The sequence below is a fragment of the Manacus vitellinus genome, unplaced genomic scaffold (assembly GCF_001715985.3).
Source record: "Manacus vitellinus isolate BGI_N305 unplaced genomic scaffold, ASM171598v3 scaffold_47_pilon, whole genome shotgun sequence".
In the NCBI taxonomy this organism is placed as follows: domain Eukaryota; kingdom Metazoa; phylum Chordata; class Aves; order Passeriformes; family Pipridae; genus Manacus; species Manacus vitellinus.
The window spans coordinates 3042171-3066359 of NW_021940585.1; the positions used below are offsets into that span (position 1 = coordinate 3042171).

The 24189-nt window shown below is 50.0% G+C and overlaps 2 protein-coding genes and 1 long non-coding RNA gene across 6 annotated transcripts in view; 2 read left to right on the forward strand and 1 right to left on the reverse strand.

The window, feature by feature from the left end:
• The window catches only part of LAMB3 (laminin subunit beta 3), a 33409-nt gene extending 26019 nt beyond the window's left edge, over positions 1-7390 (forward strand). The window contains 8 exon segments of the mRNA XM_029962523.1: positions 1091-1294; positions 1935-2079; positions 3878-4085; positions 5069-5210; positions 5702-5807; positions 5810-5877; positions 6372-6525; positions 6926-7390. Coding sequence (XP_029818383.1) covers positions 1091-1294; positions 1935-2079; positions 3878-4085; positions 5069-5210; positions 5702-5807; positions 5810-5877; positions 6372-6525; positions 6926-7062 — 1164 coding nt within the window. The 3' untranslated portion in view covers positions 7063-7390.
• A 312-nt stretch (positions 7391-7702) lies between these two features.
• CAMK1G (calcium/calmodulin dependent protein kinase IG) lies at positions 7703-23781 on the reverse strand. 4 transcript variants are annotated; one of them, XM_008923747.3, is made up of 13 exons: positions 23678-23781; positions 18916-19033; positions 16273-16401; positions 15438-15512; positions 14640-14778; positions 14382-14505; positions 13764-13839; positions 13143-13255; positions 11802-11880; positions 11314-11401; positions 9907-10331; positions 9307-9435; positions 7703-8316 (listed from the first exon to the last, which is right to left on the reverse strand). In XM_008923747.3, exons 2-12 carry the CDS (start codon positions 19005-19007, stop codon positions 9342-9344), a joined length of 1434 nt encoding a protein of 477 aa, XP_008921995.2. In that variant the 5' UTR covers positions 19008-19033; positions 23678-23781; the 3' UTR covers positions 7703-8316; positions 9307-9341. The 4 variants fall into 4 exon arrangements, with proteins under 4 accessions (XP_008921995.2, XP_017935146.1, XP_017935145.1 ...); XM_018079657.2 differs by lacking the exons at positions 18916-19033; positions 23678-23781 and adding an exon at positions 18275-18384; XM_018079656.2 differs by lacking the exons at positions 18916-19033; positions 23678-23781 and adding an exon at positions 18150-18249.
• LOC108640890 lies at positions 18460-19809 on the forward strand. The gene is made up of 3 exons (XR_001921567.1): positions 18460-18532; positions 18976-19060; positions 19707-19809. It is a non-coding gene; the product is annotated as an uncharacterized LOC108640890 (long non-coding RNA).
• Positions 23782-24189: the final 408 nt, after the last annotated feature.

The window sequence follows — 24189 nt, forward strand, 5'->3', positions numbered from 1 at the left end:
GTTTTCTGACCTCCCAGTTGTGTTTACTTGGTTTTCAGAGGGCCTGGAATTGCTCAGGAGGCAAAAATCTCGTCCTGCAGTTGTGTGTCTTTCCTCAGACAGTTCAGCAGGGCAGGACAGACTCAGTAATGGCATCAAAGCAACCTGCTGCTGTGGGCATCAGTGGAGAATTGGCTGAGCATCCCCTGCCTGGGGATTATTGATACCAAAACGTTGCCCACCACCCCCTCCCAGCCACGTGTTTTTTCCTCCAGGGACTCTCTCATGTGTCAGTTCTTGTATCTCAAAAGACCCACTTAATTTCTGGATGAGGTTTCTCTTATTTCTCCTTCACTGCTTTGTTATTGCCATGGAGATCCATTTCGATGTCTCCTAATGCATGGTTGCTGTGGAGACCACCAGCCTCCCCTCTCTGCTTTTCAGGCCACCAACACATTCCTGAGCCACCAGCCTGGCTCTGGGTCTGCCCGTGCCTCTGCTGCAGTGTGTTTTTTGGGGGGTAACTCCAGAAGGTGCCATGCAATCAAAACTGTTGGTGTCCAGGCAGGAGGGCAGGGGCTTCTCATTCAATTCTCTCTCCCAAAGCAAACTATGCAGGTTGGACAGGGTGTTTTGCTGAGATGTTTGCTCCATGCAGACCTGCTCTGTTACTCCTTGTGAGCCACTGGGGTTTAACTCCTGCTTTGCTCCTACTCCTGCTCCAGTTTGGGGCAGGGAGGAGGTGCTGACCTGCTGTTGCTGGTTCAGGTGTGAGCATTCAGCACTGCTGTGTGTGTGTGTAGCTCTGGCTGCCCTTCTCCAGCACTGTCACAGCCTCCAGTCCCTTGGGCTGTGCCACATGTGCTGCCAACAGCCCCACTGGGGAGGGCAGGCTCCATCCCTGTGCCCACTGCCAGCTCCTGCAGCGCCAGCACAGCCAGTTCCCAGCTCCCTTGGCAAGGGGCTGTCAAACCTTTGGCCCCTCTGATGTGCTGGGTTCCCTCCCCGAGGGTACTGGGGTGTTTCCAGCCAGGTGAGCTCCCTCCTGCCCAGGTGAGCTCCCTCCTGCCCAGGTGAGCTCCCTCCTGCCCGGCTGTTCTCCTGTCCCCAGGTGTGTGGTGGGTTCCGAGTGGAGACGTGCACACCCGGCCACTGCGAGGGGCTGCTCTGCCCACGGGACAACAGCTCTGCCTGCAGGCCTGGCCAGCCCTGCCATGGCATCTTCCCTCTGGCCAGAGGAGCCCTGGCTGCAGCCGGGGAGGCATCCCGGGAATTTGGCAGCCTGAGCACCCGGCTCCGGGAGACGGTACAGCTGGTGAGTGTGGGCAGCACTGCCTGTCCCCCTGCTCGGACCCTTTGAGGGGGGCAGCTGTGGAGACAGTGATAAAAACCCCATATCAAACTCTGTTTGAGGCTTGATCCCTGGGGCAGCTTCAGAAATTCAGGAATTTTCGAGCAGGAGACTCTCTCCTGCACACCTGAGTCCTGCCTCCCCCAGCGCAGAAGCCACAGACCTGAAGGTGTGAGAGGCTCTGGAAATGTCACAAGGAAGCCTGTCTTCCTCCTGGTTTGGGATTAGCATGGAAAAAGGGGTGGGAATGTGGAAAACTCTAATTCTGCTCCAGCATTTGGTGCTTTCTGCTGGAGTTCACGTGTTAGTGCTCTCACAACTTCTTTCTGTGGCTTGCAAAGACAAAGTGAGTTTTCAAAGTCGTTCAAAATCCATTTCAAACGTGTTTTTTTAAAAGCTAAATCCTGCTGTTCCTCTTTGAGAGCTTCCTTTGCAAGTCCAACCCTCAGTCTTCAACATTTACAGTCCTTAAAAGCTCCGGCACATTAAGAACGTGGAACGGCACCGTTCCCAAGTGCCTTTCTCGGTTCACTCGGAGTTGAGGCAGGGCTGTGGGGTTCCAGAGCAAGAAGAAGTGGCTCCATCGGGCCGTTGTTGTCTGCAGATTAAAACAACAGAGATGTCTGCGAGTCAGATCCAGAGCAGCGCCCGGCGCCTGGCGGAGCAGCTGGGGGTGACCAGGACCCAGCTCGAAGGGGACGTGCGGCGTGTCCGGCAGCTCATCCAGAGGGTCCGAGACTTCTTGTCAGGTAGTTCTGCCACCTGTAAAGCCTAAGGGGGGAGGTGGAGGGGGGAGTGTTGGTTTGTGCATGGAAAAAAATAGTTTTTTGGAGTTATCGTGGAATCGTGGAGTTGTTAAGGTGGGAAAAGATGCCAAGAGCTGATCCCCACCTTGTCCCCCAGCCCAGGGCACTGAGGGCCACGGCCAGGCCTTCCTTGGACACCTCCAGGGGTGGGGACTCCACCACCTCCCTGGGCAGCCCCTACCAAGGCCTGACCACCCTTTCCATGGAGAAATTCCTCCTGATGTCCAACCTGACCCTCCCCTGGCACAGCTGGAGGCCGTTCCCTCTCCTCCTGTCCCTTGTTCCCTGGAGCAGAGCCCAACTCCCCCTGGCTCCCTCCTCCTGTCAGGGGGTTGCAGAGAGTGAGAAGGTCCCCCCTGAGCCTCCTTTTCTACAGGCAGAACCCCCCCACCTCCCTCAGCTGCTCCTCACAGGACTGACTATCCAGACCCTTCCCCTTCTCTGGACACACTCCAGCCCCTCCATGTCTTTCTTGCAGTGATGGGCCTGGAACAGGACACAGGATTTGAGGTGTGGCCTCACCAGTGCTGAGTACAGGGAGACAATCACTGCCCTGCTGATATTTATGTATGAGAGCACACAGGAGAGGGAAGCAGCTGGTTGGCTCAGCCCAGTTAAGCTCTTGGATATCCAGTTTATCTGGGTGTTTGTGTAGCAAAGGTAACACACGTCCTCTGAGGCAGCAAGGTTGGCTGGGATGGTGTTTTCTGAAAACAGAGAAATTGCAGCAGCACCCAAGGCTGTGACTTCACCAGCAGTTGTAGTTTGGCCCATTGGCTTGTTCAGATGAAGCTCAAATAATCCCAGCTCTTACCTGTGTCGATTTGCTGGGCTGTCACCCTGCCTGCTTCCTTTCAGAGGCATTTGGGGACCACTTGTGAGGTCCATGGGGCAGGAGACACCACACAGCCTTGACCTGCTGTGAGTAGGGCTTCGTGGAGAGGTTTCCAACATCCTCACAGGAACTGCTCTCACATATCACCTCTAGAAAGGTGAACTGTGAGTTGGCAGAAGTGGGAAGCTGTTGAGGAGGTGGCATTTTGTTTGTGGCATAGACAGCAGCTCCCTCTGAGTCCTGCTCTGTGCCATCCCTGGGGCTGGAAGACAAACCTGTCCCCATGGCTGGTGTTCTCTGAGGATTTGCAGCCAGCAGTGACCCGATGCAGAGATGTTTTCTGGCCACACTCACTGACCAGAGACAGACAGATGACCCTTCTCTGGAGGAGACTATTAATCAGATGAGAATTCCTTGTTGTCCTACAAACCGATGACTTATTGTTTGTAATAACATAATGAGCCTCATGAGCATTAGCTGAATGAGAAAATCAGGTCATTTGGTGCTGCCTGGGGTTAATGATGAGTGAAGATATTTCTGAGCTAATCGCTGGGCTAATGTCCCTTGGGCTCTGCCTGCTTCTTTTTATTTGTGAAGTAAAAAAGGGGCTTGTCTTGAAACACACCCTCATCTGCTCAGTGAGATCTGCCTGACTGTGCTCTGGGTTTAGCCATGGTGTTCTCATTGCAAATAAAAGGTATCACTGCAGCCCTTTCCTGAAAGGGAAATGAGGAGTACATTGGATTCAAGGAGATGAACTCAGGGTGGATCGTGGCAGGTGTCTGAAATGAGGAGACTGTGTGTGAGAACATGCAGGGCTGGCTGTCTGCCCTCCTCCTCCCTTGCATTTGCACTCCCACCTTCTCCTCTCCCCTTCCTGATGCTGGCTGTCTGTCTGCTCTGCAGACAAGGACACGGATCCTGCTGCCATCCAGGAAATCAGTGAGTCAGTCCTCTCCCTGCGTCTCCCCACGGATGCTGCTGCAGTCCTGAGAAAAATGACCGAGATCCAGAACTTGGCCACTCAGCTGCAGTGCCCCGAGGACATCCTTGCCCAGACAGCCGAGGACATTGCCAGGGCCAAGCAGCTTCAGCAGGAGGCAGAACAAGCCAGGTGGGTTGGGGTTCAAGGGCCTTTGGCAGCTGAGGGGCACTCAGCTGAGGGGGTGAACGTGGTGGTTCTCAGCTGGGTTGAAATCTCGCTCTGCCTGAGCTGTACTGACTTGCACAATCTGAAGTTCTAGGCCGTGGTATTCTGTGTCCATCCAGAACGAGTCTGCAATCTCTAGACACCTCCCCGGGGTCCCAGTGCAAACAAATCTGGCTGCCAAGAATAGATCCTGTTGTAGAGACCAGAACAAGAAGGGCTTTACCTGAATAATGGAGGCTTTTCTCTTATCTCTATGCTGGGAGATGACAGGGTTGCCCTGGTGTCACTTGATATTGGTGACCTACATCCCAATTGCACAAGAGAGCACGAGGAGATTAAATGGGCTATTTGTTTTCCGGGTGAAAGTTGGGAGGATTATTCCATGGTCCCTTAAAAAGTAATTACAGGGTGTCCTTGCAAATTTGGAGCATCTGCTTTGTCACGTGTTGACTTGCAGCAATATCCCAGTGAGAAGGTTAATGGGATGAGTCTGTAAACTCCTTGACAGTGTCTGACACCTGCTTAACCTGCTGGAAGTGATGAGACAGGGGAGTCTGGTTTTCTATGGAGAGCTCTGCAACCCAGGCTGAACAGTCCCACTGCAAGCAGAAAAGTATTCATTGAAGCTGGTTCAGTGGTTTTTACTTTCCCTTCGATACTTTTTCACACACCATTTACAAAATAAATGTTTCTGACCAGTCTGAAGGAAGGGGTTTCTCTCCCCTTCTCAGTTTGTCTCCTCTGCCTGGGGCTATGAAGTGGAACTAAGATTTCTCTAAGAGGAAACCTGCAGGAGTCCAGACGTGTGGCTTTGTGGGTTTGGGGGGAGGGAGATGACAAGCTTCTCAGCAGCAATCCTCTCTTGCTTCTCAAGCTTCCTCATTTCACCTCTGCAATCCTGACTTGCAGTTACCTACACTCACTCCTGCTTTCCCACATTTCCCCAGGAACCGGGCAAATGCTGTGGAGGGCAACATGGAGGAGGTGGTGGGGAACCTGCAGCGAGCAAACACGATGCTCCTGGAGGCCCAGGGAGCCATCAGGGGCTCGGGCTCTTCCCTTCGCTTCATCCGGGAGCGCGTTGATGAGGTGAGTGATGCTCCCAGCAATGCTCCTGCGCCCTGCTCACCACCCCTGTGGAAATGCAGAGTCCTTGTGGAGGCCACTTTTGGAGTCCTGAGCCAGAGCAGCAGGGAAGTGGGATCTGGGGAAGCTTTGGCTGTAAAAATGTGCCTCGCTGGTGTGCTTCTCCACACTCTAGTCATGGTCCCTGCTGGACTCTTGGCTGCACAGGGAGCAGAGCACAGATGGAACACACGGCCTGGTTTGTGTTTCTGCTGTCATCATTCCAAGACAGAGCCAGGCGAGGTGGTTAAGGTCACTGTAGGTGACCTAAAGTGGAACCAAATACACCAGAGACATCCAGCCCCAACCCTTGTGTGGACAGAAATCGCTGGTGCCACCCCAGCTTTGCCCGGGAATCCTGCAGTTTGAACCAGAGAACCGTCACAGCCGGTCCCTGCACCGAGGAAAAGCCCCGAGGAGCGGGGGCTGAACGTGCCTTCCTTGTCACCTTCCAGATCGAGGCCGTCCTTGGGCCAGCCCAGAAGAACGTGGCTGCCATCGGGGCCCAGCTGGACGGGCTGGGCGAGCGGCTGGAGCGGCTGCAGCGCGGGGCCGACCAGAACGCCTGCGGGCCACGGACACACGGCACACGGCCGAGACGGCGGCACAGCAGGCCGGGAGTGCCCAGCAGGTACCACCCCGGGGGGCTGCCACACCTGTGCCCCCTGCCCCGGCCAGCCCAGCCAGCTGTGGCTCTGGATGAGACGAGCGAGCTTTCTCGTTCGGGTCACAGCTCGTGTGCTCGTTAATCAGCCACGGTGTCTGTCCCATTGCTGAGTTTTTACAGGATCTGTCTCATCCTTGATGCCCTTTGCTGGAAACTTATTTCTGCTCTTTGTCCTGCCTGAGGCAGAGCAGCTTGTTGAGCTGTCAGTCGGTCTTTGAGTGCATCACAAATGGAGTTTTTTGGAGCCTGTAGTAGGTCTGACTTGCCTTTGTCTCTTCTGTGTCTGCTAATCCCAGTCCTGTTCATACAATCTCATCAGTAGAGACTGTGACACGTTTGCATGATATCAAGGACAAAGCTCCAGTGCAATATCCATTTAACATTTAAACAGGATTCAACACTGGAAAACCCCCTTCTCCACAGCCTATTTTATTTGCTGTTTATTTGCTTTTCCCCAGGCTTTTGAACAAGTGAAGCAAATGTACTCTGAGCTGAAGAGCAGGATGGAGCAGAGCCCGGCACTGGGAGAGCAGGGCAGCAGAGTGCAGAGCATAGGCCAGGAGGCACGGGCTCTCTTTGAGGAAACCTTGGGCATCATGCTCAGGATGGAAAGTAAGATTTATGAACTCAATGTAACAATCTCATGCACTGGGGAAGAAGCTTTTGGACTCCCATGGTGTGAGGGAAAGAAATTATGAGGAAGACAACGTACTTTTGGCAGTGTGATGACAGTATCTGATGATGCTGTGCCTGTAAATTTGGAATTTTCCAGGGAGCCACCATGAAAGGGAATCCCTGCCTGCCATGCCAGTGTGGCCCCATTTTCCTCCACATACTTCCCTTCTTAAGCATTCCAAACTGATGGCTTTGTTGGGAGCAGTCCTGTTGTGGGGTTGTTTGGAGGGAGAGAAGAGGGAATGCAGGGTGTTGGTTTTTCTCACCCCACCTGAGCTGTGCAGGAGGGAGGCTCAGCCCAACCATCACATAACCCTTCCCTGCCCTCTCTCCTCAGCTTTAGAGGCAGAAATCCAGGAGAGCAACAAGGCTTTGATGTCCAAGTGGTCCAGGCTGTCGGGGCTGGAGGAGCAGGTGGGAAAGATCCGAGATGCCATCAAAAAGAAAGTCTCCTACTATGACAGCTGCTCCTGAGAGAGCCACCACACTCCAGAGGCACTGCCTGCCTCCTCTGCTGACACTGACTGCTGTATTTATTCCCATTTTCCGGCTCAGTATCTCTATTTTTAGCAAATTAAGTTTCTGTACCTCTGGAAAAGAGCTGCACTGAACCAAAGGAGCAACCCCATGGAGAAGGTTGGACTGGCCGAAGCTGCCCAGTGGTTGGAGGAAAAAAGGGGAGAGACATCAGCCTCCCATGACAAATAAAAACATCCCCAAGGTGTTATTTCCAGAGGGGTTTATAAACCAAGAAATGTTTTTTCTCGTTTTAGCCAATTCAAGCTCTTTAAGCTGAATTTCACTGTTCAAATTAAAACTGCCACGTGGGCTCTTTTTAAAGCGTTTTTTTTTTTTTAATCCTTCAAACTTGCCACGGCTTCAGTGCTTCCATCAGAGATCTTTCTTCAAATAACCAGATTGCAAAAATGGAGAATTTTATCTCCCCGTGCACAACTCAAATGCCTTGTTTCATTTTCTGTCACAATCTGCCCGTGTTGTAACACTTTGCCAGAAAACACCAGCGGGAGCAGGTCTGTGGATGCACAGGGAATGCTTTAGGAGGGGCTTGACAGACCATTTCCACATCAGGTTTCTATGAATAACCAAGAGGCACTTTACAAAACAAAACCCAGCTTTATTAAGCAAGTATTTATTGTGCAATTACAGGCTTGGAAGCAGGGGATTCAGACCTTGCTGTGTTCTCATCAGACACATGGAGGTTTCTAGCAGGTTCTCTCTCCTCTTATGGCTGTGGTGGGAGCTGAGCAGCCTGAGTGGGCAGCTGGGAAATGCTGAACTCCAGAGTGCCAAAGCCTGGGACTAACCAAACCCCAGGGAGTGGAGAGGGTGAAGATTGTAAAAATAACTGCCCTGCCACTGGGTAAAGCTCTGCATGGCTTTGGTTTGGAGGGTTGGTGTTGTGCAGTGCACTTATGCCTTGGACAACTAAACAGGAAAACAAAAGCCTGTAGCATGAGTGATGCCATATGGATAATATACACTGGATATGCCAGCAGGACCCTCAGCCTTTCCCTTGCCTTCTCCCAGCTCTAATGATCCAGAAACACCCCGAGGTCACTGCAGTGATGGATTCCTGGGACTTGTGCTGCTGTCCCCAGCTGGTCACTGCTCTGGGAGAGCTGCTGGTGGGACACAGCCTCCTTTCTTGCTTGCACTGGTGATGTCTGGCTTTGAAGTGCAGAAAAGAGTAAAACAGCCCTTCTGTTTCTGCAAGAGAGAGAAAGAATCTCAGTTGAGGATTGAACCTTGTTTCACTAGACTGCTGCCTGCAGAATGTGCTGTTAATGAGCAGTAGCACAGGGGTTAGGAGCAGCTTAGATCCCTTTGTGTGCTTAGTTATAAAGGGTTATTACATGACTGATCATTGGAATGAACCTTCTTGGAGCCTACAGTGGGTCTGACACGCATTTGTCTGTGCTGTTAATCCTTTGTGCCTTGCAGTCCTGTTCACACAGTCTCATCAGCAGAGACTGGCACGGGAGATGAGAGGGGGGAGCTCATTTGATGCAGCTTTTGAGGAGAGCTCTGCCAGCAGGTGCTCACCTTTGGGGAGCATTCTTTAGTGCAGGATCTAATAGCAGTGCTTCTTACTGCTCACATACAGTGTGATAACAGAATTTATCCAAGCTGTGGTCAAACAGGATGAAACTTTCATTATTTTACGCTACTTGCCTACAAACTGAGCATTTCCATGCTCTGCTCTCTGCTGACAAAGACACTCAGACCTGCCTGGACCAAATCTGGGAAAGGGAATGGTCCTTCAGGCCACAGAGACATCCTGCCTGTGCCCAGCCCTGAACCAGCAGCCTCTTGTCAGCCCTTTGCTCATGGTCACAGCTGAAAAACCCCAATCCCAGCTGCCAGAGCTGTTTGGATCAGTGTGTTTCCCAGTGAGTAGCTTGGAATAATTGCAGAGCTTGATATGACAAACCCATGCTTGGCTTCCTCTCCCATGTTCCTGGGCAACCCTATTGTAATGCAGAAGTTGGATTCAGAGTCACTGGACTGGCCTTAATGGAAGCTGAGAGATGATTCATTCCCTGAAAGGTGCTTTAGTTTAGAGGCTTTTTCCATTGCAAAAAAAGGGTGAGTTCATTTCTTTCATGCACAGTCACTTTGCTAGTTGTGCCTTTCCCTTTTTCATGCCCTAATGGGATTAATTAAAAGCAGCTGGTGATTGGATTGCAGAGCACTTACCACTGGTGATGTGGAGAGCCCAGCTGCTGCCTCCATCACATGATCAAACAAACTCCAGTTTGCCCAGTGCCACAGTGAGAGGAGTGTTTACTGGTCTTCATCGGAACAAGAACTTCTGTTTTGAAATGGCTGGTTGGGAACGGAACAGTTGGAACAGAAAGAAGAAAAGAGAGGAAAAGCAACATTTACAATCATTCTGGGGGGGAATCGAAATTGTGCAGTTAATATACAGAACATCAGTGCCAGGAGCAAAGAGTGCAGTCACTGCAGCAGAGGCAGGCTCTGGTCACTCTGCACCAGCAGCTTTGATCACTGGGCAGTTCAGTTGCTGGAGAACAAATGTGCTCCAGCCCCTGGTGGGAGGCAGCAGAGCCTGGGCTCAGAGCGAGCTGTGCCCGCAGCCCTGGCACCTGCCTCCCCCCGTGCTCACACACACACAGCAGGCACTTGGCTGGGCACAGCTTCCAGCCCACCAAAGCATTTGCTTATTGCTCCCTTCCTACCTCCACCTGGCAACCCACGTGCCAGGCGACCCCTTCCAAGGGGTGGTTATTCCCATATAACGTGCTGGAAGTTCTGTCTAACATCTTGGATACCTACTGGGACTTGGAAGGTTTTTTCAGCAGCACTGGCTCGGAGCAGAAGGATGTCTTTGTCTTCTCGTGGCCCACACAGGCCGGGCTGCAGCCACAGGAGGTCCTGCCTGGAGGGCTGTGGTTGTTGTCGGGCAGGACCAGGCTGCTGCCCACGGGCACCGCTCCGTTCTCCGGGTGCCTTCCCAGCTCCTCCTCTCCCATTCCCGTGTCTTGCTCCAGCTGAGGGTTTGCACAGCCCTGCGTGGGGACCTCGGGGAGTGGTGTGTCCTTGTCTTCGCTGGGAGCTGCTGGCGGGGTGGCCACCAAGGGCGTGCTGGGCGTGGAGGCCCCCGGGCCGGGCGTGGTGGGCGCGGGGCTCTCGGCCGCAGCGTGGCCGCTCATGTGCAGCTTCTTCATGTGGTGAACGACGGCTGCGGCGTTGAAGGCTTGCTGGGGAAGGAGACAAAACCACCCTGGTGGTGCCAGGCTGGGTGGGACAGATAGGCTGTCCCCCCCAAGGTGACGACTGCTTGGCACTGGGTGGGTCAGCACCATGTGGGAAGTGGGATGTGCATAAACATCACATTTTCCACAAATTGCTGATGCTTTTGGAGTTTACAACTGCTTCCACACGAGGAGGGTGTGGGAACAGCTGTAAATTACCCAGCAGTGTGAGATGGAGACTAGAGCTGAGCTGTGAATGTAGCTGTTTAAAACGCTGTCGTGCACGTGGTGCCCATGGCATCCCTCTCTCCAGCTAAACTGGCTAAAACTCCTGATGTAAACTGAAGTACCAATTTATCTTCAAGGCTGAAAGGAGGGAAAGCTGAATTAAGCTCCCCAAAAAATCTGCTGATGGAGCAACAATTTCACTCCCTTGGTATAAAGGCAATAAGTGAGGGGACAAGGAGTAATGGGTTCAAACTGAAAGAGGGGAAATTTAGGTTAGATATTGGGAAGAAATCCCTGTGAGGGTGGGGAGGCCCTGGCACAGGTTGCCCAGAGAAGCTGTGGCTGCCCCATGCCTGGAAGTGTCCAAGGCCAGGTTGGACGGGGCTTGGAGCAACCTGGGATAGAGGAAGGTGTCCCTGCCCGTGGCAGGGGGTGGGGTTGGATGAGCTCTAAGTTCCCTTCCAACCCAAACCATTCTGTGATTTTATGACCCTTTCCCCCTCCCCTTTGCTTTTGTGGTGAGGCCACTACAGCATGATGTTTGTGGTGAATTTACCAGTACTTTTTTGCAGCAGGAAATACTGCTCCAAAACACCCAATAAACAATAACTGCACTCAATTTAAAATTTGGAGGATACAGGTGTGGAGGATCCCAGTTTTTTGGTGCTTACCCACGCAGCTGAAGCCTCGCTTTTGCTGCACGACAGCAACTGGGGTTTGTTAGGGAAATGGCTCTGGGCTCCCAGCAGCAATGACTTACCCTCCATTTGCTCTTTGCAAAGTTTTTCTGAATCTGAGCACTGACAGATGGGTAGATGTCACGGTGAAGGGCTGTATTTCCATTAATCCTGCAGATGGGAAGAGAAGAAAAGGGGCTCGTAGGCAGATGGCATTTGTAAGGCATTCCACACTCTGGAAGCAACTCACTGCTTTCTACGTTCAATCAGCAATAATTAAACCCAAAGGAAAAACAGCAACAGGAATGCAGTGCAAACACACACTTCAAAGCCTGGGAGAGCTCAGGGTGGGATTTCGGCTTTGCCGCTGTTTACGGAGGCAGTTATGCACAAATGGCATCTTTAATTATTCATAATTTCCTTTCTTTGCACACACACCAAAAAAAAAGGAACACCCAGGGCCACGTGGAGGCAGATGGTGACGTTAATAATGGGGTGGGGAGACCCCCCTGTCCTCAGCTTCCATGGGGCACGTGGAGAGGGACACGGGGCTGGTGAACTGTCCACTCACCACGGGTGCCTCAGGGCTTCTTCACAGGTAAACCTCACAGCTGGGTTCTTCTCCAGCAAATGTCTGATGAAATCCTTGGCTGTTCAGGAGGGGGGGAAAAAAAAGCAGAGGGAAAAGGTTATTTTCTCCTTCTTCCAAGGCACAATCCTAATGGGGTGTGGAAAATACAGTGGATAAACGTCACAGAGGTCAGCCCTGAGGAGAAGGTGTTCGTTGCACCAGGTTGGATATAAGGAAAAAAATTCTTCACTGAAAGAGTGGACAAGCATTGGAAGAGGCTGTGCAGGGAAGTGGTGGAGTCACCATCCCTGGAAGTGTTCAGAAAATGAGTAGATGTGGCACTTTGCAATGTGGTTTAGTGGGCATGGAGGGATTCGGTCAAAGGTTGGACTTGATGATCTTGGAGGTCTTTTCCAACTTTAACAATTCTCTGATAACTCCATTAAAGGGACATGTTCGTAGTGAAGGGCTCCAGATGAAAAAATATTAACTGGAGATGTACCAAACACTCAGATTATGTGAACTGAGTTGAACTATTCAGCTAGAAAAAATAACTCTAAAAGCCATTAAAGAGTAAACTGAGGGGATTTAGGAGTTGCCCTAAAAAGCACTTACATCAGTCCCATTTCTTTTTCCTTTCTTTTTATTTTTTTTTTTTAGCAGGAAGGATTGCAGTGTTTGTTATTAAATCCTAACAACCCCCCTGCTAGTTTTGTTTGTATGTGTAAAAGATTGATGTTTAAAATATGCTGTGAAGATGCTGGATGTGGTGAGCTGTGTACAGGTGAGCTCCATGAGCAGGTTGGTCTGGTGGAAGGACCCAGTTGTGGCTGACACTTGATGGGAAGGAAAACAAGGGGGAAAAAAAGAAAAAAAAAACATAGAAAATAAAGGGGAAAGCCCTCTTGAATTCCCCTTCTTACAGAATGATAGAATGGTTTGGGTTGGAAAGGACCTTAAAGAAAATGTAATTCCATTCCCCTGCCACAAGCAGGGACACCTTCCACCAGCCCAGGTTGCTCCAAGCCCTGTCCAACCTGGCCTTGGACACTCCCAGGGATGGGGCAGCCACAGCTTCTCTGGGAAATCTGTGCCAGGGCCTCCCCACCCTCCCAGGGAAGGATTTCTCCTGGCCTTGAACACTTCCAAGGGAAATCTGAGCTCACTTGGAGCTCACTAATCCACTTGTGAAAATCAGGGTGACTCAGTTCATCACTTCATCCTTCCCCATCCCTCCCAAGTCAAGCACTGGGTGTTTTGGGGGTGCAGGCTCACGGTTACAGGGTTTGGGATTGAAGTTGCTGGGAGGGAACAAGGAGTTCCCCAGCACAAGAGCTTTACCTGACTCGGAGATATCGTCCCAAAATGGAGACTCAAACTCGTAGTAGCCTTCCTTAATCTTTTCAAACAGTTTGGATTCAGTCTCTTCATAGAAAGGGGGATACCCACAGAGCCTGGAACAGAGCAGAAAGCCAGAGGTCCTTCAGTGCCACCACCCCCATCAGCACAGGCTCCTCAAGCAACACAAGTGAGGAGTGACAGAGGTTTCTCTGCCCATCCACCTGTCCCTGACTGCTGAGTGGATCAGCAAAGCTGCAGGAAAGAGTTAAAAACTTCACTGCAGCAGCGAGAGGACAAAGCCACAGCTGGTACAGAGCTGAGTGGTGTGGGAGGAAACAAAAAGTACCAGGGAAGATTGAATGGTATTTGTAGGCAACGGGTAAAAAAAACAAAGCATAGGATGAGGCACATAATGGGGGAAAATGTGATTCTTTTCATCTCTTCTCCTGTACTTGATTACCCACATGCCTTTCATTTCTGTGCCTGCTGAACCTGTGCTCCACACGAGGCAGGTCCAGCATCGCCCCCACTCACGCTGCTGCTCCACCGGGGCGGGTGAGCAGCGAGGAGCTGGGAAAAACTCATGGAAAAACAAGTGGGATGCTGCTTGCTGCTACTCACAGGATGTAAGTGATGACTCCAATGGACCAGCAGTCCACGGCTTTGCTGTAGGGCTTCTGGGCAAGGACCTCGGGGGCTGCGGAACAGCAAAACCACGTGGGAATTCTGAGCAATAATGAGTTCTCCAGTACTGGGAAAAGCAGCAGTTCCTGGTACACTTGGCCTCTGAGGTGCCAGTGCAGAGATCAGCTGCTAACAGCAGCGTTTACCAGCTAAATTGGTCTGTGCTATCTGTATCTATTTTATGCCATTAGACAGAAAGAACCAGGACCTCTGCCTGTACCCTGAGGTTTGACCAGGGAGCTGTGGGTCCAGGCAGTGCATTCTGGTGGGCATTTAACACAACCCCATTGCATTTCAGTTGTTTTTATGACAATTCAATAAATATAGAGCTCCTAAAATGATCCTTTTCTTTGCATTTTTAAGCATGCTGAGATTTTTCAGTCTCCACACTCGCTTTTAATCCAGCCTGTACGTGGTCCATGCAGTGCATTTGTGAGCAGCACGTTGTTATTAACATAATTATGTATTTATTTTTTTTCCCTTTTTTCTAGGCAATGCATGGCCTTTTTTCCAGACAATCCACCAGCACAAGCCCATTCCTGATCCTTGGCTTACCCACATATCCTGGAGTCCCACAGGCCGTGGACATGATGCCGTTCTGCTCCATTTTAGACAAGCCGAAATCCGTGATCATGATTTTGGAGTTCTCTTCAGGAGTCAGGTAAAGAAGGTTTTCAGGCTGTGAAAGAGTGGTCAGAGGTTGAAATCTGTGGCAGAAAAATGGCAAAGGGAGAGCAGGAAGTCCTGGGGCAGAGCAGGTGGAGTTGGCAGCCAGGGCAGCTCCCTGAGGTGCTGCTGAGGGCCAGGTCTCACCTTCAGGTCTCGGTGAACTATCCCATTCTCATGCAGGTATTTCACTGCTGTCAGCACCTGGTGGATCACCAGACTTGCATCTTTCTCGGTGTAAACACCTCGCTCCAAAATCCGATCGAAGAGCTCTCCCCCAGACACCCTGTGGGAAAAGGCAATTCGGGAAAAAAAAAATTTAAACAAAATGAATCAGGCTTTTGTGTTAGGCAAGCCGACTTTCTGGTCCTTTCACAGCTCCACCTACAGCAGAACCATTCCTTGGGCAGCAGTTCTTGTGAGGCTGAGCTGATGGATGCTCCTGTAAGGAGTGCTGGTAAACCAGGGGAATTTGGGTAAAGTTGTGAGGAAAGTCCTGGTAGGACTGAGCCACAGCTATCCAGCCCTACTCCAGGCTCCACCACAGAATGGATATAGTTTTTTGCTTCCTTTAGCTAAATTTGCTCAGATTTGGGTGCTCACAGCACTTTCTCTGCCGCTGACACAGTGCCCATATTCATTTCTAGAAACCCTGCACAGCTTTAATTAGAAATACTTCTGTCTCTGCCCTGCTAAACTGTGATGAATTAATTTGCATAAATAGCTCCAAATCATGGTTTAGAAAACCTGCTGCTAAAACAAGGGGTGGGCCAAGGCAGCAGGAGAAGTGGCCAGGTTGGTTCCAACCGCGCAGCCCTCGCAGTGAGGGGGGTTTGAATGGTCCCTGTGAGGGGCTCCAGTGGGAAATATGAGGCATCACCCTGGTCCTGCCAGTCTTTGTGGTTCCTCTGTGACTCACAAAGAAGTGGCTCTGCTCATACTTACAGCTGCATGACCAGGTAGAAGTGGGTTGTGCTCTCATAAATATCTTCTAAGGTCACGATGTTTTCGTGCTTTATCCTGCAAAGATAAAGGTGGGTCAGAAACCAACCTGGCGAGGACAGAAGTGGCTTTTGAAGTGGAAAACCCAACAGTCATCCTGCTTCAATCACCAGTGGAAGTCCACTGGGGTGTTTTGTGGCTGATCTCCCTTCCCCTGAGTGGCAGAGGACCATTGATGCCCCTACCAATTCTTTTATGAGTACCAGGCACCAACAGCTGGGGACCAGAGCCTTTGTTTTTAAACACCTACAGCAGAAGATTTCCTTGGACTGCAAAAACATCTGCTCTGGTTCCCTTTTCCCTGTCTGCTGCTCTACTTCATTTATTTCTATTATGCCCCATCCCTGGAAGAGTCTAAGGCCAGGCTGGACGGAGCTTGGAGCAACCTGCTCTAATGGAAGTTGTCCCTGCCCATGGGAAGTTCCTCAAATGTTATTTTTAGCTTACCAGAAGATAGAGATTCTGAGCTTTAAGGTCCCTTCCCATCCCAAACCATTCCATGGTTTCCTTCCCCAGCTCTGGGTCAGTGTGGCTGTGTTGAGGTTACAAACCCAGCTGAGGAATGAGAGAAGAAACTTTACTAATTTCCCAATTCAAACTGATATTTATATATTCTTTAAAAATAAATACTAATTTCCTCATATTATTCTTCCTGTAGAGCCACACTTCTTTTTTTAGGGGTTGGACAAGATCATCTCCAGAGGTCCCTTCCAACCCTAAATATTCTGTGATCTTGGGAAAGGACATTTGTTCTACTTTGCACCACACCACCACTCACTTTTTCAGCACTGCTATTTCGTTCTCCAAGCTGCTGTCCCTGGTGAGGGGAGACTTCTTGATGCATTTCAGAGCAAAGAGCTTGCCAGTGCTTTTCTGCTTCACCAGGAAAACTTCTGAGAAGGCACCTCTGCAGAGAGGAGGAGAAGTTGTGTTTCAGTAGAAGCTGGGAACTGGGAGGGCACTTACAGAGAGAAGGAATGGCAAGAAAAAACAACATGGGAGTAATTTAAGTGGATGCTGATTATAAAGCTACAACTGTGTCTCCAGCAGCCCCAAACTCAGGATATCCAAGGTAGGATTATGCAATATGGAGATAAACCCCCAAGTTTTCTCTGTAGAGAAAAGGTTATTTTTGCATAGTTGGCCATGAAGCTGTTTTGAGGCAGTGGGCAAAAAAAGATGAAATTAAAGCAGCTTCTTCAGGACTGCCTGGGAAGACACTGAAGTGTTTTAGTCCTGCAGGGGCCTGGCTGTGGGTGAACTTGGGCTCCAGGGAGGCAGAGGGCAAACAGGGTTTTCAGCACATCCCTGGGCTCACAGCTCTCTGCCTTCAAGGAACCTTTGCACTGGAATCCCTTGGGACTGGGGGGATTTTCCTGGGCTAAGCACAAGCTCAGGGAGGGGCTGTATCCATAACCTTCCTGAGATGGAGCAATCTGGAGCTTGGGTGCTCACTGGGGTTAAACCCCTGTGGGAAGATCTCAATAGCCTCTGCTCTAATGGGGCCAAATTCCACTCTAAAATCATGTTCCTTCAAAACCCCCACAGTCTTTGGGTATTCCTGCCCTTTCCCTGCTCAGCACTGCCCTGAGGACTGAGAAAGCTGAGTGGAAGCAGCCCAGTGATGTTGCAGTTTGGGTGTTATCACCCAACCCTCTGTATGTCTAAAATGCAAAATACTAGGGTTATTTATCAGTTATATATGAGTTCATATTTTATTTCAGCATCTGCTGTGTTTTCCTACCTGAAGAGCCTGCAAATACCCGTGTACCCTTAGTGACAAAGTGACAGTGAGTGTCCTGTACCCCCCTGGGCAGGGGTCAGCCCAGGGCAGCCCTGAGCAGGTATTTATAACATGCCTAAAGCTCCCAATCCTGTTAAAGGTTTGTCTCAGGGAGCTGAGCACGTGGCTCAGGGCAGTGACAGTGCACATTTTGCCAGGTCAGTCCTCAATAATCCTCGTCAAATGAGCAACAGATTAATTGATGGTCATTAAATGGAACTTACCCCTGAGCCTGCAAAGCCCTACAAGGAGAGGGGGTTGAGTGATGTGAAAGCACCTCTTGGTGGGGATGCTGGTGTAGCAAACCAAATAAACCAGGGCACAAGTCCCGTGTCCCCTGTAATCCACTTACAAGGAATGCCTGTGCAAGACCCTGAGGACTTGCTGTGCCAGGACTGGTCCCTAGAAAGGGAAAAAAACCCCCAAATCACCCAAAAAAACATCCCCCAAACAAAAAAAAAACAACCCATAGATTTTTGGGAAGCCATCCCAACAAATAAACTCTTAATCTCGCTTAGTAAATTATATGTAACTGTCTTCTCTCTTCTGGCCCAAAAAGCAGGTGGTGTTGGGACTTTCCTCTCATTTTACACATTTTTGCCCCTTTAGCCACATAAACTGTGCAGGCTGTTTCGTGGATATGCCTTTCACATTCCTGAGAGCTCCTGGGGGATAGGCAGGCACATCCTTGCAGGGTCCCTAAGGCAGCTGGCCGTGCTGCTGGAAGGTGATAACAAGTTTTGAGCTGGTTTTAGGTCCCAGATCTTCATTTCAATTCTTCAGCGAGCTGAAGTAGTGCACGTGGAAAAAAAAAAAATCTCAATTTCTAATGCTAAATTTTCCTATTAATGTAATAGTAGGAAATGAACAACCTACAAATCAGCTGCTGGGGCATCTGTTCTATGTATCTGTCCCAAACAGTTTATAATAATTATGCCCCTTATTAAAAAATGATGAATCAACAAGTTGGCTAGGAGAGAACAAAGCTCTTTCTAACCTCATTCCTTCAGTGAAAGCTGCTGGATAATTTCACTAATTTCTGGGGCTGCTGAGGGACACAATCAAAACATCACCCAGCTCTGGTGTGGCTGTTTTTTTGGGAGCTTTGTTGTGGGCTCTGAAGTCACTGAACATTTTTCCATGACAGAACCCGCCGGTGGAGGTAATTCAATTCCTCCTCCACCACCTTGGAAATGTTTTCTTGTCTCATCCCCATGAATAGGCAAATGAAGCTGTGAACTCACAGGGAAGGATTGTAGGACTCCAACATCCTTGTTTTTGTTTCATCCCCCGGCTGAGTCAGGGTTTCTGAGCTAAATATACGACTTGTTGTGATATTCCTCAGCAGGAACAGACCTAGAACTTATTCAGCTGAGGTTCCATGCAATCTTAGAGGGGATGGAGGGAAGGGCAGAGAGGAACTGGAGCTGTGCCTGGGGCTGGGTGGGAAGGAGCTGTTTTTGGTGCTTCATGGCACACGAGTACCAGCAGCACCCCTGCAGCAGGATGGGCACCCACCCTCACCTGAGAGCAGGGACTGTCTCAGAGGGAGCCAGTGCCAGCAAGGGAGTCACTGCCCCGGGCTGGGAAGGTGGGATCTGGAGGATTCCCTGCCCTGGGAGCAGCTGTGGTACTCACGATCCCAGGGCCTCCATGAAAATGAAGGTTTTTCGGATGTTGCTCGTCTGCTTCTTCCAGGAGCTGCTGTCATCCTCTTCCTTGCGACCCATCTCCTCCAGAGTGGAAGCAGGGAACGCTGTGAGGAAGAGGAGGAGGAGGAGAGGTGACTGCCATGGCTTGTGCTACATGAAGAACAAGCTGGATTTAGGATGCTGGGCCAGAGGAGTCTGGCTTTTCAAGCAGGTGAAATTTTGTGCTGCTCTTGCTGCTCACAGCTTGCCCCACCCCTGGAAGTGTCCAAGGCCAGATTGGAGCAACCTGGTCTAGTAGAAGGTGTAGAAGGGATGGAACAAAATTATCTTTAGTGTCCCTTCCAACCTCAAACATCCTGTGATTCCATGAAGTGTTTGTGCTGCCCATGTCCCTGGTGTTATGTCCCACTGCAAGGGATGGAAGAGAGGATCAGCTGGGGAGGAGCTGGTGACCATATGGTAACTCTCTCTTGTCACTGTACTCATTTGGAGCATGTTGGCAAATACAAATGTTTACATTGTGCTTCACATTTAGTGGCTAAAAAAGCCCTGCTGAACAGTGGCTAATTTTAACTGAAACATCCCCAAACCTGATGGATTATGAGTTATGTACAACCAGCCATGGGGGTGGGTGATGGTGGAACGGTTTTACTGCTCAAATAATAAATAGTTCGAAGAGATCACGACAGCAGGGAGGGGATTTGATAGAAAACCTTTTGTTGACGTGTCTCACACAGTTTGTGCTGCTGACATCTCTGATTTTTTGTTCACTGACAGATTGCCTTTGCTCTGAGTCACAACCTTCCCCTCTCCTCTGTGGTGCCACGAAGGAGAGCCCAGCTCTGGGTGCCCTGAGAGCAGTGATGGGAGCAGCCCACCAAAAATGCAGCTTCCTGGAGCCTCCCCAGCTCTGCAAGAGGTGTTTGAGTGGGTGTCACCAGCGTTGGAGGGTGTAACTGCAGCAAACCTGTGTGAGTGCAGGCTCTGGGTGATCCCCACCCCTGAAACCCTGGCTGCTGCTGGTGGCAGTGTGACCTTGGGGATGTCCCAGTCCCCCCCCAGCTCTAATCTCTTCAGAGCCAGGCCAGGCAGCTCTGCTGGAACCCAGGGGAGCTGTGGGCATGGGGAGCACCGAGAGAATTAGAGCTTGAAGGAGGGCTGGGAGGTGTGAAAGGTTACACAAACCTCTAAGCACCCCTAATGAGATCAGGGCTAATGACTAGAAGGTGAGAAAGAAGCCCCTGAGACTAGAAAAAAAAATACATGTTAAAGTGGCTTGTCCTCACTATCAGGATGTTAAAGAAATGCACTGAAAATATCTCCAGGCAGCAGGGGTTTGGGGGGCTGCCAGCAGCACCCTGGGCATGGGGAGCATCCCCTGGGACATGGAGCATCCCTTGGGACATGGAACATCCCTTGGGACACGGAACATCCCAATTCCCAGAGCAGGAAGGGCTGCCCAAAAGCTGTGGGACACAGCTGAGCCTTCAGAAGACAAAGCAGGAGCTTTCACGGATAAATAAACGTTTGGGAAAGGCAGAAATATTAAAGCAGAGAAACAGCTGAAGGATCTTTTGTCATGACAGGCAGTTTAGGTATTGAATTCCTCCTGAACCTACTTTATCTCCTTAATTAGCACCTTTTTGGGGTTTTCAGCTCCTTGACACAATTTTTAAAGGTTAATTTAACATTACTGAAAACAAAATTGACTCCATTGTAAACAGTTGAAGGCTCCAGTCCATAAAATCACCAAAGGCCACTTGGCCTTTATTTACCTTCTAGTTTCTGATGCATGTGTAACTCCTAAAAATACAATTCCCCCAAAAAACCAAACTTATCTTGTTGTTTGGAATCAGTGAAGGTCAAAAGTCCTTGACAACAGTGCTGATCAATTAGTAGAAACCTTCCTGCCAATTATTTTGAGCCCCTAAACGATGTTTTCTTTGCAGTCACCCACCCATCCCTAATCTACAGATGTGGAATATCACGAAAAGAGGATTTTCTGGCAGAGACATTCAGCTGGTGGTGAAAGGTGAGTTTTATCCACTTGAAATAAATACCAAATGTGTGATGGCAGCGAGAGAAATGACCCCTCCATTTCTCTCCCAGCCTGCTGCCAAACAAAGATTATGAAGTGAAAAAAAGAAAAAAAAAACCAAGTAGGTCAGCCTGGCCCTGGGGACAAATGGCATTTTGGGCTCTGTTCCTGTGCATGGAAGCACATCCTGGTTGGCACAAGCTCTGTGGGGCAGCCCAGGAGGGGCACAGGGCAGAGAAGCCCCTCGTGGGGAGGTTGGGCTGGGCACAGGTGACTGTGTCCCCCCCATGGGAGGTGACAGGGGGGCCATGTACACTGGAACCTCTATAAATTCACACCCAAGTGTCAAACTTGCCCAATATTTGCTCATTTAAGCTCTGCTCCCTTATCAATCTGTTTAATTCCTCGGGAAATCCACAAGTTCCTTGTTTTCAAACGGATTTTGGTTCTGAAGGAAGGTGGTATCATGTTTTCTTTAATCTCCTGTGAATCATCTGCTCATCCCATAGTTCCTCCTGCTGTCACTCTGTGTGTGTGGCATTTGCTTTGCTGGGCTGGATGAGCAGCTCTGACTCCCAGCACGTGGAGCTGATTTCCTGCTCTCTCAGTTTTTCTGTGCCATCATCAGCAAGTCATTTCCTGCCTCCTCTCCCCTTTCTGCAGGAAAAGGGGAGTGAGTGGGGCTGTTTTGAGAGCAAAATAATGGAAGGTTTGAATTACCTCCAATGTAAAGCTGCAGATGGCAGGGGGAAGGGGGTGGAAGTGGAGGATGTTTAAGGTCCCTTGCAACCCAAACCACCCTGGGATTCCATATGGGCTCAGGTGATGAACACTTGCCCACCTTCCTCCTTGCGTTGGATCACATCCTTTTCAAGGTTTTTTGTTCCTCTTTTGATACAAGGGAAAGTATTTGCAAAGGGATTTGGGGCAGGACACAGCAACCTCTCAATCCAGCTGGGATTATGGGATTAAGAGACCTGTGACTTCCCTGGTGCTCCAAGAGCTTGTCTTTGTCTCTCAATCTGGTTAAGTCACCTGTTGCACTTCACAGAAGTTGGTGAGAATGCAATGTTTGATGTCTTTGTTGTCTGGGCTTTGTTATTTATTCAAGCTCTGGCCCAACAACCACAGAATCCCAGAATGGTTTGGGGTGGAAGGAAACTTAAAGCTCATCTCATTCCACCCTCTGCCATGGGCAGGGACACCTTCCACTAGCCCAGGTTGCTCCAAGCCCTGTCCAACCTGGCCTTGGACACTTCCAGGGGCAGCCACAGCTTCTCTGGGCAACCTGTGCCAGGGCCTCACCTTTCCAATCCCTTTCTTGCTGTTGGGACACAGCACGCAGGTAAATAGGATTTATTATCATATTTACTCACTTGCTTGAAGAAACTTTACTTCCCACAGGAATAGAAAACATAACAACAGTTGGGCAAACAGACTTTGTGCTGGCACTGGCAGGTTTTCCTGCCAGGTGATGTGCCCATCCTGCCCCTCCTTCACTTGTCAGCTCCATCCTGACACCCCCTCCATGTGCACCTCACCCCCAGCTCAGCGGGCATTCCAGCCCCAAAAGTGGGATGCACACACAAAGTGCACCCAAAATACACATTATTTTAAACACCTGCTCTAAACAAGTGTTTGTGTTGCCCCTTCACCCCTGGGCAGAGCAATCCCACCAGAGTGTTAAGGTTGCATAATAAGATTGCAAAGCTCATTAACGAAGGCAGGTGAAAACCTTTAGAGCTGAAAATGAAGTAGATAACATTGCTTTCATTTGTTCAGCTTCCCTCTTCCCCATCAGAACAAATTAAGCAGCATATGGGCTTCAATCTGATGAGTTTATATATATATATATAAAGTAATAAACAGTATTTACATTAATGTATAACCTTTGGGGCTCTTCTACAGCCTAAGTCAACAAACGTGGCTGCTGCTCTACTCTGATCCAGCACGACACATCAGAGTGTAATGAATGTTATTATGACCTTGCTTAAATATTTCCTGAGGAAATTTGTTCTGCTTCCACAGTAGCAAATCCATCTGCAGGCAGCCACTGCTTCTGAATGGATGTACTGCATTAGCAAAATTATTGTAAGGCATGATTAATAGTCTCGTGACAAAGTTACATGTGGAGGGGGGAAGAGACATGCAGCTTTCATGGGTTTGCCTTTGGAATTAGAAGTTTACAGGGAAAAAAAAAAAGGAGATTATAAACTCAAAGGGCTTTGATTTAAAAAAAAAAAAATACACGGAAGCAAGCAATCTGCATGTGAATGAATGAAGTGCCAGGGCAGCCTCTGTGTTCAGGGACAAAAGAACAAGAAATTGGACACAGGAGCTCGCCATGAAAAACAAACCCACCTCAAACACCTTCTGTTCCCCCCTCCACTCCACCGATTCGAAAGCAGTGCTTTAACTTAGTACTTAAAGATGGACACTTGCAAAAGATCGATTTTAATTAGAAATATTCCAGGTTCCATCAGATACTTGGGAAGTAAAATGCCAGAGGCAGCTTTCTATGAAATGCTAAATACAACCCGAGTGCTGGAGGATTCTGCCTGCACAGAGAACTCCCCTTACGAGATAAAATTCATCTTTAAAAAAAAAAAAAAAAAAGGCAGGTTAGCAGGAATCCCCACCCGCTTCAGCGCCCGGAGCAGGCTGAGAGGAAAAGCAAATGGCTCTCAAGGAAAGGAGATTTTTCGCTTACCCAAGTCAGCACCAACAAAGCAACTCCTGTCGGCCGCCGCTCCCGCCCGGCTCCGTGTGCGGGGATTAGAGCCCGCTCCGAGGAGGAGGAGGAGATGATGATGATGGAGCTGCTGGGATGGTAACCAGGCAGCACCTGACGGCGAGGAAATCACCACGAGCACCAGCCGGGAGGGGGGTGAGAGGAGGAGGAGGAGGAGGGGGGACCTGGGAACCCCAGAGCTTCCCACCGGGAATCGCCTCCGCCACCGGGAGAGGGGGAGCAGCAGCAGCTCCTCGGCAGCGCTGAAATATCCCCCGGGTGGGATGTGAATTTAATTTGCCTTAATCAAACAGGTCACTCCCGGTGTTTAGAAAACACCCCACTTTCCTTTGTGTGACACGGGGAGTTCTGTGGGGCTGGCAGGGCTGGACCAGGATAAGGTTTCCCACCAGGACAGAATTTCCCACCAGGACAAGGTTTCCCACCAGGACAAGGTTTCCCACCAGGACAGAATTTCCCACCAGGACAGG

What these genes read in the sequence shown, in the direction of transcription:
- CAMK1G (XM_008923747.3), bottom strand. Translation starts at nt 19,007, where the DNA reads ATGGGTCGCAAGGAAGAGGATGACAGCAGCTCCTGGAAGAAGCAGACG. An exon ending in TAGTTCACCGAGACCTGAAG is followed by an intron (nt 14,506 to 14,639) that starts GTGAGACCTGGC and finishes ACTCTTTCACAG; the next exon opens with CCTGAAAACCTTCTTTACCT. An exon ending in GGACGATATCTCCGAGTCAG is followed by an intron (nt 11,881 to 13,142) that starts GTAAAGCTCTTG and finishes CCTCCTGAACAG; the next exon opens with CCAAGGATTTCATCAGACAT.